This window comes from Misgurnus anguillicaudatus, chromosome 9, assembly GCF_027580225.2.
Source record: "Misgurnus anguillicaudatus chromosome 9, ASM2758022v2, whole genome shotgun sequence".
NCBI classification, from domain to species: Eukaryota; Metazoa; Chordata; class Actinopteri; order Cypriniformes; family Cobitidae; genus Misgurnus; species Misgurnus anguillicaudatus.
In genome coordinates this window covers 35,344,924-35,358,251 of record NC_073345.2, presented here as the reverse complement: position 1 = coordinate 35,358,251, position 13,328 = coordinate 35,344,924, and the positions used below count along the sequence as shown (strand labels likewise).

Genomic DNA, 13,328 nt, shown 5'->3' with positions numbered 1-13,328 from the left:
ATATCTCACATCATGTTTATTTGTATAATGAAAATACAGTGTTTTTATATCAGTCTGTGTAACTCCATGTGTTTCTTTAAACACGACTGCATTCAATATCAGCGGCATCAATTAACAATATCAATTATAACACAGTCAACAAAAACAACAACTTAATGAACTTTATCACCAAAAAAACTCAAACTGTTTTACAAACAAAAATCAATCTCAAATTCAATCTCAAGTTTTTAAGAGGATTTTACCGGTAAGATCACCAGAGGAGAAATATCACAGCCAACACTAAACCATGGATAAACTCTTTCAGTAAATGTGTGTGCGAAAGTGTGTATGTGTGTGTTAGTGAGAGGATCAGAGAATGACAGGTTTCCTCTGTCATAATCCAACTCAACTCTGATTCTCTCGAGTTTCACTTTCACTGGGAGATGGAGAACCGTTTTCACTGGGAGATCAAGAAATGTTTGTGATGTAATGACTGCAAAGTATTCACCAGAGTAATACTTCACATACCAGACTCCACTGCTGGAGAATATGTTCTTCTTCCTCTCTACAGATTCTGTCATCACACCCAGATACCAGTTTGTGTTGTCTCCAACCTGAACATCCCAGCAGTGAATCCCTGAATTAAAGCTCTCTGAACCCAAAACACATGAACACTCATCAAATCTCTCTGGATTATCAGGAAGCAGCGCTGCATCTTCACTGAATCTCACACTGGTCAGATCATCAGACAGAAAGAGATGACAGTAAGCAGTGTTTGGGTCCAAAGTCACTGGAACTGTGAGAGAGAGAGAGAGAGAGAGAGAGAGAGATAGAGAGAGAGAGAGAGAGAGAGAGAGAGAGAGAGAGAGAGAGAGAGAGAGAGACACACAATGTTGATGATGAGAGTAAATCTGAAGTTGTTGTTGTATTTTGTACTCACTGTATTCAACTTTCTCCTTCATCTTGTGTATGACAGTAAACTTCAGGTTGCTGAGATGTTTTGCTACATTGATCATCATTCCTGAGATGTCCTCTGGATCTGACGTTCTACACTGAACTCTGGAAGAACATTCAGGAGTCTGAGATTCTGCTGTGAGTTTAGATTCACAATCACTGAGAGAAACAGCAAACACAATACAAACCTCTCCATTGTGCTCTTAAAGTCCTGTTAAAAACACACACATGCAGATTATTCATTAAATTTCACTTGAATGTTTGAAAATGACAATCATAGATTTGTAGAATGAAGATTGCAGTTCTTTCTTCTCACCTGTAGGAATGAAACATCTTCAGCTGTCATCTGCTTCTCTATGACTCTGATTGTGTGTGAAAGAGATGAAATCTCACTGCTCATCTTCTCAATCTTCTCCTTCATCATCTGACTCTTCTGCTCCTCTTCCTCTCTCAGTGCTGTTATTCTGACTGATTCTTCATCATGTAGAAGTTGGTGAAGTTTCTCAAACTCTTCATGAATCTGCTTCTCTGTGCGTTCAGCCTGAATCTGATACAAAACACATTTCACACAGAAACATATAATGACTGAATCAGATCTGGATCAATAAATACATTTACAAAATACTTGTGTTGTACAACCTTGATTCACATTATGTTTCATTCAAACCTTTATATGTTCTGCAGTTTTATCCAAAGTTTTCTTTAACTCCTCAAATATTCGCAGTTTCTTCTTTAGAGGTTTTAATTCAGTTTTGAGTTTCTCCTGAAAGAAATCAACATTATTGTTATTTATTTGTCATTGTGAAGATGTCTATCAGTTCTTGATGTTATTAATGTGATGAAATGTTTTGAATATTATTGATCAGACCTTATTATCAATGACAGCTTCATTGACAGGACAGAATTTGTGGTTGTTGTGAGTTCTGGAGTCTCGACACACCAAACACACCGGCTGTTGATCATCCAGACAGAAGAGTTTGAGTTTCTCATCATGAAGATGACAAACTGATGAAGATCTCTGACTTCTCTCCTTTAAGAAAGTCTCACACAGATTCTTCAAAGCTAAATTTATTGGAGGTTCATCCCTTAAAGATCTTCTGCAAACTGGACAATCTTTAGATCCTTTACTTTCCCAGAATCTCTGAATACAGTCTTTACAGATACTGTGACTACAAGACAACACAACAGGATTTGTAAAAATATCACAGCACAGAGGACAAGAGAAATCCTCCTCAGAAAAAGATTTAGACGCCATTTTTTAAGCTTCACATCAAAATCCTTCAAAGTTTTACTTTCAGTTTAGTACATTTGTAAATCAAACAAATCGCCGATAAACATTAACATCATCAAAAGACTGCAGAAAACGTGGACAATACAAAACGCTCCCTAATCAAAACTTCTTCTTCTTTTGTTTAAAAGCGGTTGCAAACCACTTCCGGTGCACTACCGCCACCTACTGAACTGGCGGGGAGCACAGATATGCAAGAGATAAAAACAAAATTATCCCAAGACACCAGATTTTTAAATAAATGTTAGAATGTATTCCTTCATTGTTATAAATTACCTTCTTAAAGGCGTTGCACATTATAAGTTTCTACGCGTAATTTGTTTAATCCAAACCTAGAGCCATTAAAAATAATTCCTAATCCTTGCTCCTGATTGGTCGATTAGCTGGAGATGCTGCTACCTGATTGGTCCATATTCTTTAATTACCGCCTCTACACTGAACTTTTTTTACTTGTTATGAACAAAACAACATGGCACCAAAATATTTTTCAAAGCAATTGGTTCAGTTAATTATACCATTACTATAGATAATCTATGACTGTAACATGTCTGTTTAAAAAAATAATTAAAAGAAATGAATATAACTTAAAAAACAAAAAAAAAACAAATCCACTATATTCTCTCACAACACAACCCACGCCGAGTAATTTAATCCCGCCTACAAGTAACAGCGGCCGGGAGTTCTTGTGATGCTGAACCAATCAGAAGACTCGTTACCTCAGCGAGACCGGAGCGCCGCGCCCAATGCGAGACTCGTACGGAGAAGCAGACGGCTGCAGAAAGACACGGCAAAAACAATCCCGTTAACTGCGAAAAACTACGAGCTCCCGTCTGCCCCAGAGTCGCTGTCCATTCCTGTCGCACACCAAGACTCATTTAAGCGTAAGTTTTATTCTCGTTTTTTATCTCACGGGATTTTTGTCCTCAAGAGTTTCATTTACGCGGCCTGAAAGCTAGCGCGCATGCTAGTGACATTAGCTTTTCGTTTTTGTGAGAGAAACGCGTTACTCAAATGTGTTTCTGCTGGGGTTTTGTCTTTAAATGTAATTTGATGACTGTATGGCATACTCGCGACTCTTGTGGATGTTTATTAAATGTAGTGAGTGATTAAAGAAAGAGATGCACTTAACAAACAAGCGCACGCCCAGCTCAGGACGGTCACTGCAGCTCTGCACGCCCACAAATAAAATCACTGTAAATAAAGAAATTTATTTTAACGACATCGTGCTAGTTGTGATACATGTTGATGTGTAAAGAAATGTTTCTTGCATTTCCTGCGATTTAGAAAGAAAAATGTTTATTTCTGTGTTTTTCCAGTAACTTATATTTTATTTACTTGTATGAGTTTGTGCGTGTCAAAGGTTTGTAAAGTGAGTAAGATGATTTTTTACGTACGTTTAATGCTTTATGACAAACCTGTATAGTAATTCTAAAGGAGATCTTATTTAAAGGTGCCAAAGAATGCATTGAAATAATCTGTTAAATTGTTTTCTGATATATACATAGAAGGTATATGGCTTTATTAAGTGCAAAACTGATCCAGAGTCAGTTTTACATGTCCATTTGCAACCCTAGGATTTGCCTTTAGAATGAAATGGTTTATTATTACCTTATTTGAAAGGGTCATGAATAACCATGTTGAGCTCTGCTCTGATTGGCTGTTCTCAGAGCAGCTCCTTCAATAGCTCTGTGTGTGTGTAAACAGATCTTATGTTTGAGTCTGTATCATATGAAGATACAGAATTTGAGGAATTATCAATTGTTTGGAGATTGTTAATGGACGTTTCTGAGTGGGAAGTTTGTGTTTTTTTCAGTATTGAACTGCAAAACGTAACTGTAACGTTAATATTAGAACGTCAGCCTTAACGCTAGCATATAGCGCTAACTCAGCAGTCACAAATTTTAGTTTTTAGCACTGTAACAACATTGTACTTAATTTAATGTGTAATATAATTTAATGTGACTATTATTGGCCTGTTTTCCAGTGGTGTTTTGTTTGCACAAGGTATACATTCGGAGGAAACAATCCTGTTTGAGGCTCACAATATGTCATTACCATGAACAGAACTCATATTTTTCATATAAGCCTAGTTAAATACAGTTTTGCATTCTACAGCACCTTTAAAGTCACCATGACGGCAGATTTTCTTTTTTATGGTGTTGGCTGATACGGGCAGAACACTTTTTATTCAGTCAGAATTCATTTAAACTGATTGAAAACAAAAAATGCTCTGTCCTTTGCCAAGGTTGCTGAAAAATGTTGGATCTGACACTGATGAACATTATACTAATTGACCAAGCATAGTGTTGTCCAATGCTGATAATCTTAATATATCAATAATACATTGGTATCTCACTGTTTGTATTTTACATGGTCACAGATTGACTTTGTCACGTGCCATGGTAGTCCTGACAGTTTGCCAGTCAGAGAATGAGATATGGATGTCTGTTTGCTAAGATTAATAATCTTAGTAATTCTTTCTCTAGAAAATATTAATTATTAGCTCGATTGTACTGCAATGATTATATTAATATATAATGTTTACGTTTATCAGCATCTTACAAAAACAATGTGCCTTATACAATTATAATGAAGCACATTCTAACTCATCAATATTATAATAATCTTGAATTTGAAATGAAACCACTGGATTTGGCATATAATTTGGCTGTTTATTCTTGGTATTAAGATGTGTTTTGGTCGATCTGATCACAAGTGGGCGAAAGAAACACATTCAGTTTACACCTGATATTTTAATCAAAACCTTCTGTCCTGATTGCTTTGAGGTAGGGATGTTAACAATTAATCGATCTTCGATTAATTGTCGATAAGAATCAAATCGATAAAAATTAACGATTGTCGACAAGGCAAGCACGTGTGTCCGGCGCCTGCGCAAAGCACATACACAGCTGGTGAAAAAAATTAAACAAGCGCGAAGAAGTTAAACTAGCCACGATCACAACGATGCTTGATGCCAAACACTCATTTGGGCTTTATAACCTCATTCAAGACGAGGCTGGCTGCTAACGCAACGAAATGGCATCCGCAGTGGATCTGAGAGGTTCCGATGCCGAAAATCTAAACACAGTTAGGATACTGAAAGCAAAGACCCTCTTCAGGGAAGCCTGCAAGATTAGCATAGCAACGCTGCTAACGCTGCTTTACACAGGGAAGGAGACCAGAAGCCGTTTTTAATAAACAGATTAAAATGTAAAACTTACATTCTGGCAAGAAACTGTTAAATGTAAACTGTAACTGACTGTAGTTACACTCTGAACACCCGCAACATATATCATTGATCATCATTATTGACTGGCTGAGGCTCTACACGCTAAACGGATTTTCTAATGGAAGGTTGAAGTCTTATAATATAAGCATCTTTGCTGAAAGTACGCCGCAGGTCTAAAGCTGAGGTGACGACGGGAAAAGTGCCCTTTGTGTGCTTCTTGGATATAATTACAACAAGTGATGTATCAAAGACTCAGAAAGCAAGGTGAACAACTAAAAAAATAACACTTGATGATAATGAAAACTTATTTTGTCATGGACGCACGGACTTTCATCCGACTGTGCGGAGTGCCCGTTATGAGGCGGAGTTTACTGTGTCTATTAGTCATTATATTTCATTACGAGATTCAATTGATGATTTTTATCAAAACACCAACTACATTGACTCATTTTACAATCCCACTAGCATGTTATTTAGACAAAATAAAAACTTTTAATTCGCGTGAGGAAGCTGGCATTTTTACGCACACTTTTATGTCATTGGCTATATGTCACTGCTGTAATGGCTTATTGCACTATTCCTGTTAACGATTATTAGACTGATTGATCGTTAATTTAAATGATCATCGAATATGGGAAATTGCATATTTTGACATCCCTACTTTGAGGTGATGGTCTTTGGGTGAGTTCCTCTGCTTTCGTTAAAAGTAGAGCTGGTGAAAAAATCGTCTGCGATTCTCATGCATGTCAGTAAATCCGGTTCGGTGATTGGTAGTAAACCGCTATCGCCTGCTTTCAGATGAAGTGGCATGTACTACGCAGAGCCGTATTTCACCGAAAGCTAGGCAAATTTGCATTCATAATCTTGGAAGATTGTCTTCGATTATAAACGCTATTTTGCCTAGCTTGAAACACGCATGAGAATTGCAGGCGTTTTTTCCCCAGCTCTAGTTAAAAGCGAACGGAAAGAATAACAGGTTTAAATTAACGCAAACTAATATTATTTCAGAGTCCCCTGCTTGTGTTGGTAGTAAACGTGCTGTACATTGTTTTGTAAGTGTATATGTAAGAGCTTTCTCTGATATTTCAGCGCAATTGATTTCACATGTTTGCAAAATGTGTTTCCGACTACCTCTGATTGTGGTCGAAAGTGGACGAGCTCAAAACGAGTTACACCTCATTTACACCTGTCTTTAGAGACATCCACTTGTTATCCAACCGACCAAAATGCATCTTAATTCCAGGTGTAAACAGCCCCACAGACCTTCACCTCAGTAATCAGGACAAAAGCAGTTAAAAGTGGACAAATGAGACAGATGTGTGAATGTAAATGTGTCTTTCGTCCACTTGTGATTCGATCACGGCCTCAAAGAGATGTAAAACCAGTCACTATTTCTCTACTCCACGCCCACGACCCTCTAGAGGGACAAAAATGTGTTTCTCATTTATATCTCATCATGTTTCATTTATTCCCTCCCTTTTCTTCTTTATTTCTCCATTCTTTCAATTGCTTGACGTTTCATATGTGCAGTGTTGTGTTGCCTTGAACAGGAAATATTTTGTATAATGTGTGCATAGCTGTGTGCAATTCTGTCTTGTGTGTATTCTCTGCTGCTCTCTTTCACAACCTTTTCAGCTTCTAGCGTAGGCAGCTATTCACAACATCATAAGTGCCTTTAGTCTTTTCCAGAAGCTTGCCAGCATGATTATACTTTCTCCCAACTCCTGAAATCAATTGTGAGTTTAGTCAACCATGCAATATTAAGCTTTATTCTGTGTAGCAGGTTTTTTATATTTCAAGAATCTGAAACCGGACTGTGTTTGCTGGCTGTATGGTGTTTGTTAGGGTCCATATCTCTACTGTTGGTGTATGTTAAGTATGTGGTAAATGTGCAGTATCTACTGGACCACAGCCCACATTTAGAGCTTGTGTACCAGGAATAATGCACATGACATTCCACAGATACACAACACATGATTAAAGATGTCCAACAGCTGGCATGTAGTGTGGATTTACAGTCTTTATTTAGGTTGAGTCCTCTGTTATTAAGGGGTGTAAATCAGACAGTTCATTGTGATATGATACAATATCGATTATCTTCGCCAGCGATGTGACATCTGCCAATACATCAAACTTTACTTCGATGCAATTATGATTCGATTCTATGTGATTCATTTATCGATACTTCAATATTTTGTGTGCCTAGTAAAGCAGTTAAATTTTTTGTAACTCACGAATGCAATCAAAATATATAACATGAATGTTTAAAGTAATATAAATATTGAGGGAAAATTGACACACAAGTTTTTGATGGCAACTGTCAAAGTCTTTTCTGCCGATCTGTTTCTCCAATCCATTTTCCAAATACAAAATATTTCCAAACCCACGATTTGCGTTCCATAGCAGTCATAACGTCTTCTGCTACAACGGCTTTGTTGCTGCATTGCATTCACTTGCTGACACTTGCACATGTATATAAATGCAAATGTGCGCATTGGCGGAAATACGTAGATGGACGTTACGTCAAGGAATGAGGATGTGGAGAGTGTTCAATTAAAGGTACCTTAATCATTATTTTATGTGTGCCCTCGATGCATCGTATTGTTAGAAATTTTATCAATAAATGAATCTATATCAATGTATTGTTACATCCCTATCTATTACTGGGTAATTGTGTCATTTTGCAGTCAAATATTTTTATATAATGTTTGCTAAACTTCATTATTAACTCTTGTTTGAGGTTAGAGGACAATTTGTTGTCTTGTCTTAGATCTGATCACAATAGTTTGGGTCAGGAATTATAAAATTTTTAAAGGTTAAGTTGTATTTTAGAGCATGGAAATGTGGCACACAGGTGGTAATGTCTTAAGTATTTGTTTACAGAATTGCTGTTGGGCTTGCAATGCTGATTGGGCAGTTTAAATGCAGGAGCTATACGTGTTTTTAAGTTGAAAAAGTAACGCCCCTCTCCAACCGTTTGGCTCGTGATCACGCCCGCATAAACACACAACCAGTGATTTAATCCCACCCCTCGCCCCCTGACACACACATTCACACACATTGCTGATCCACACCCTCGCACATATCTGTCTAGTGTTACGGGTGAGATAATTCACACACTTTCCTCTTGAAAGCTGGGTCAACAGGGAAGTTTGTTGTGAATTAGTGATAAGAACAAAATGTATTCATTTAAAACCCTGGGCCGTAAAATAAAAGCTCAATATGCCCAGAGTGTTTTTAAGTTAATTCTAGAAAGCTTTGTGTGTAACTTGAAATGTAATCTTCATGTGATGGACCCACAAGCTTTGCATGTCAACCCGTCTTGCATATGAGCATTATTGTTCGAGCTGTGTTGAGTCAATGGCAAACTCTTTCTGATCCCCTGCTGTCCAGTTTGAAGACTGCCAGGGAATTCTGGGATGGGTTTTGGACATTCTGAAAAGCTTTGGCTTCCATCTGAGCCTGCTGGCGGGATTTAATATTCAGAATCTGTCAAGAAATTGTAATGGATACAGGAAATGCATGCAGTGCGATTTGGCTCAGGACTTTCTGTTTACAGAACCTTTCTTTTCGTCTGTTCTTCATTCAGTATGAGAATTCTGATAAAAGAAAACGCGAAATTATTTAGACATTGTCAGATCTTTAGCTTGTGTCGTTATCCATTTTATATCTCTTGGGATTTGCTGTAAGATGGTTTTTAGCCTGCTTGAAAACGAAACTTTCCAGATGTTCATACACCCAGTGAAAGCCAGAGAGAACACTGGAGATCTTTATCATTGAGCTGCAGATGGATGAGTTCAGGATTGAGATGTTTAAAGCATATCAGCGTGTGGGCAGACAACAGGACTGAAGTGACCCGATACTGTTATATAATCCAACAGGTTTCCATGGAAATGTGCTTTGTTTCCATAGTGACTACAGTCATCCCTGCACATCTTTGCGCTTTTAAAAATGATACAGATCGCAATATAACGCTACATAAATATATTTGTATGTAAGATTTTAATTAAATAAATAAATAATTTTCTGACTTTTGTAGACGTTTATGGTTACTTAGCGCTTTTTCTGTATGTGACGTTTATCTTTCACACCCGGAGACAGGCGCACATGAACAAAACTTCGAGAAAGCTGGTAAATGTGTTTACATGCAACACAAAATCTAGGTAATGAGAAAAAAACTACCTGTGCCGATCAGTTTTTGCTTATGCCATTTATAGGCTTTCCCCAATAAAATAAAACAATTTTAGGCTTAATAACCAATTTATTAAACATAATCGGCATGAGACTGTGCATGTAAATATTTTCTGTGTATATGCACATTTATTTGCACTGATAAACTCGGAAAATATCATCTGTGTTTATCGAAAGCATGAGGAAAAGATGTACATAGATATAAAAGCAGGATTTTCCTGTCATCTATTGTAAAAAAATTTCAGACAGCATAGCGGACAATAATAAAGACATTGTTTCGAGTTTACTGTGCAGGTATCCCTCTCTTGGCTGAGATATATTATTGCCTTTGTATGGCAAGACACAACACGGTCTCGATGGTTTATCTAACCTGTGCTTGATCTAAATGTATTGTTCTTGTTTTCCTAGTTTCTGCGACATGTTTACATATTTCCTTAAAGGGGCTGTTTTGTTTTGTTTTTAGTACTTTCTGTGGAACTAAAGCACGATTTATACTTCTGTGTCGGACCTACATCGTGCCCTCTACGCTATAGACCTCGCATAACTTTTCATTTATACTTTTGCGTATAAATGTCATTGTCGACATGCATGTATACATTGGGCTTTAGTTGAGAGTAGACGGGTGTTTTGTGTGTGACGTTGATGTGTGAGCACAGATGGTCTGATTATATGTTTGGATATCTCAACTAAACTCTTTCCCTTTCATGCAGTGTTTGCAAATGAGTAGTTTTAACAAAGAAGAGCTGAAAGTGCATTTTATGTAAACTGCCCTGGAATCTACATCTGAATGAGAAATGTAGGTGTTTAATTGTTTGCCACAGCAGTGTGATCTTTTTAAATTAGCTTCATTTTCAGTTTTACCTTATTGTTTTGTTACACTTCAGGTTATTTCCTGTTCTGTACCTTTCATTTTATGTAAGTTTTTTATGTAGGGATGCTCCGATCAATGCCGATCTCCACTAAAAATACGTGGCCGATCACTATTCTGAATCGGACAGCCGATCTTATTACAGCTATTTTATGTACTACGGCTTTTGATCAGTAAGTCCTTATCAATCTAAAATCACTAGTTTGAGTCGTTTATAACATGCATTTGAAAAAGCAACACTCGTCAAACATAATTATTAAACATATATTCTTTATTATCATGAAAATACCTGAAAAGGTTTGAAGAACAGCAATATAAATATATCCTTAAGACATTTCCTGGAGCTGCGTGTCATCATAGCTACGTATGTATTGTTCTTCGTCTACAGCGCATTTTGAGTTTCTGCACGAGAGCGCCCACTGGCTTCTGGATGTAGTGGCATTTCGCCGTAATTCATTGAGAAGCATAGCAAGCATCATCGGCCGATCGATCGGAGCATCCCTAGTTTTAGGTTTGTCCAGAATATTTCTGCATGCATGTTTGTATTCAGAGTGAGTCTGTAGTTAGAGTGTATAGTGATGATACATTAGTTTAATCCCATTTAAAAACTTTGACATGAACATGTGAGTATCATGAGAAACACTGTTAGGGGCCAGTCACACCAAAAGCGTTTATGGCAGTTGCAGGCGTCTTTTTTGAATGATATTCTACGGGCAGGGCGCATTTGGGCGCTGTTTACGCGCGCCGAGCGCCTTGCGTTTTTTTGCCGCCTGCAGCGCACGCGTTTTTGAAGGAGCGCTGAGAGCGGAGAAGCGCCCAACGTCATTCGCGTCTTTCCATTGTCCAATCGAATGAGGGGAGAGGCGGGCCTTACGTTGTGGTGAGGGAAGTTTACAGTTGCTTTGAAGAACGAGACTCCACTCGCTCACACTCTCCTGCGTGTTTGTGCACCTGTCATCCTCAAACAAGGTCAGAGCAAGCGCCCTCTTTTTAAAGTTTCTGCTAATATGACAGGTAACAGCAAAAGAGCGCTCACGCTTCAATATTACGTGCGTGAAGTTGGCCCCCCACCCAACGCAAAACGTCGGCAAAATATGCTCAATCGTTTGTGCTCCGTTTGTGCTGGTTTGTGCCGCAAAAATTTTCGTTTGTGCTGCTTTGGTTTTTTAGATATTAAAAGAACATTTATAGGTCATACTGAGGTCACGTAGCCCCCCAACATGCTCCAAATTTACCCAAAATAGTCTTAAACGTTTGTGCTTCGTTTGTGCTGGTTTGTGCAGGTAAAATTTTCGTTTGTGCTGCTTCGGTTTTTATAATATTTGACATTGAAATAAGGCGATGACGTCACTCAGCCCCCCACATGCTTCAAGTTCACCCAAAGTATTCTTGTTTGATTGTGCTTCGTTTGTGCTGGTTTGTGCAGGTAAAAATTTCGTTTGTGCAGTTTTCGTTTTTTAGATATTAAAAGAACATTTATAGGTCATACAGAGGTCACTCAGCCCCCCACATTCTCAAAATTCACCCAAAATAGTCTTAAACGTCTGTGCTTCGTTTGTGCTGGTTTGTGCAGGTAAAATTTTCGTTTGTGCAGTTTTCGTTTTTTGATATTAAAAGAACATTTATAGGTCATACAGAGGTCACTCAGCCCCCCACATGCCCAAAATTAACCCGAAATAGTCTTAAACGTTTGTGCTTCGTTTGTGCTGGTTTGTGCAGGTAAAATTTTCGTTTGTGCTGCTTCGGTTTTTATCATATTTGACATTGAATTATGGTGATGACGTTACTCAGCCTCCCGCATGCTTCAAGTTCACCCAAAAACTATTCTTTTTCTATTGTGCTACGTTTGTGCTGGTTTGTGCAGGTAAAAATTTCGTTTGTGCTGCTTCGGTTTTTATAATATTTGACATTGAATTATGGTGATGACATCACTCAGCCTTCAAGTTCACCCAACAACTATTCTTTTTCGATTGTGCTACGTTTGTGCTGGTTTGTGCCGGTAAAAAATTTGTTTGTGCTGCTTCGGTTTTTATAATATTTGACATTTGAATTATGGTATTGTTAATTTCAATAAAGTCTATAGTCAATAGAGTCTGATGTTATTTCTTTTTTTTTTTTTTTGCTTAACAATGTTCACACAAGTATAAAGATGGAGAAAGACTACACCTTTTCTGAAGGCTTAAAATACTATTTATCTGATTTCTGGTTATCGCCTAGGGGTGACCCCGAATAGTCGAAGATTCGATGATAGGAGAACCCTGATTCGACTACCAATCTCACAGTCGAATCGTCGCAGATGTGTTATGAAATGAGGATCCTTTAATTTTGGCCGTATATGGGTGCACACATTATCTGATTTCACATATAACAGCTTTCTCCCAATATATTAATATACAGCATATTATTATAATTCTGCAAATAATTTGTGAATTATCAGCTTTCAATAAATATTTTTAAAATGCGTTAATAAATCCAGCAACCCCTGTGACCGAGCTATACGTCCATAAGAGGTTCCTATATGTTAATAAACCATTGCCTCTTTGTTTCTACATTTAAAAGAAAAAGCTGGAAATTCTGGCTATACTTTCATTCTTTTAATAATTTCTTCATTTTATTTTATTTATAAATCACTCTGGGTTATCTGGTGTATCTATTTGGCTTGTGTTTTGTTTTCGTGCACTTGAGGCATTTTGCACATTTGTTCTGCAGTTTGTTACTTCTGACCTTATTTTATTAAAAATTGTATTTATTATAAACGTAAATTCTGATCTAATTTAAGTCTGTACATTTTGGATTGCTTTTCGTTGTATAGATTTTGC

General features: G+C 37.5%; 2 protein-coding genes and 1 long non-coding RNA gene across 13 annotated transcripts in view; 2 read left to right on the top strand and 1 right to left on the bottom strand.

Moving 5' to 3' along the window:
* Window positions 1-28: 28 nt before the first annotated feature.
* Window positions 29-2,546, bottom strand: LOC141366173 (E3 ubiquitin-protein ligase TRIM39-like). The gene is made up of 6 exons (XM_073871610.1): window positions 1,802-2,546; window positions 1,601-1,696; window positions 1,250-1,480; window positions 1,122-1,144; window positions 920-1,038; window positions 29-775 (listed from the first exon to the last, which is right to left on the bottom strand). The coding sequence occupies exons 1-6, from the start codon at window positions 2,186-2,188 to the stop codon at window positions 228-230; spliced, it is 1,404 nt and encodes a 467-aa protein (XP_073727711.1). The 5' UTR covers window positions 2,189-2,546; the 3' UTR covers window positions 29-227.
* Window positions 935-1,557, top strand: LOC129424538 (uncharacterized). Its single transcript, XR_008638094.2, has 2 exons — window positions 935-1,071; window positions 1,256-1,557. It is a non-coding gene; the product is annotated as an uncharacterized lncRNA (long non-coding RNA).
* Window positions 2,547-2,912: 366 nt separating the features above from the next.
* add1 (adducin 1 (alpha)) overlaps window positions 2,913-13,328 on the top strand; it is a 38,356-nt gene continuing 27,940 nt past the window's right edge. For 5 of the 11 annotated variants that reach the window (XM_073871595.1, XM_073871596.1, XM_073871600.1 and 2 more), the window contains exon 1: window positions 2,914-3,102. The gene's annotated coding sequence lies outside the window, so the exon portion shown is untranslated. Of the gene's footprint in view, window positions 3,103-13,328 lie in introns of all 11 variants that reach the window. The other 6 variants (XM_073871594.1, XM_073871598.1, XM_073871599.1 and 3 more) reach the window with 3 other exon arrangements.

Excerpts from the sequence above, each read along its gene's own strand:
- LOC141366173 (XM_073871610.1), bottom strand. The coding sequence starts at position 2,188 with ATGGCGTCTAAATCTTTTTCTGAGGAGGATTTCTCTTGTCCTCTGTGC. Across the intron at positions 1,481-1,600 it reads AAACTGCAGAACATATAAAG|ATTCAGGCTGAACGCACAGA; the intron begins GTTTGAATGAAA and ends GTTTTGTATCAG. Across the intron at positions 776-919 it reads GAAGGAGAAAGTTGAATACA|TTCCAGTGACTTTGGACCCA; the intron begins GTGAGTACAAAA and ends TCTCTCTCACAG.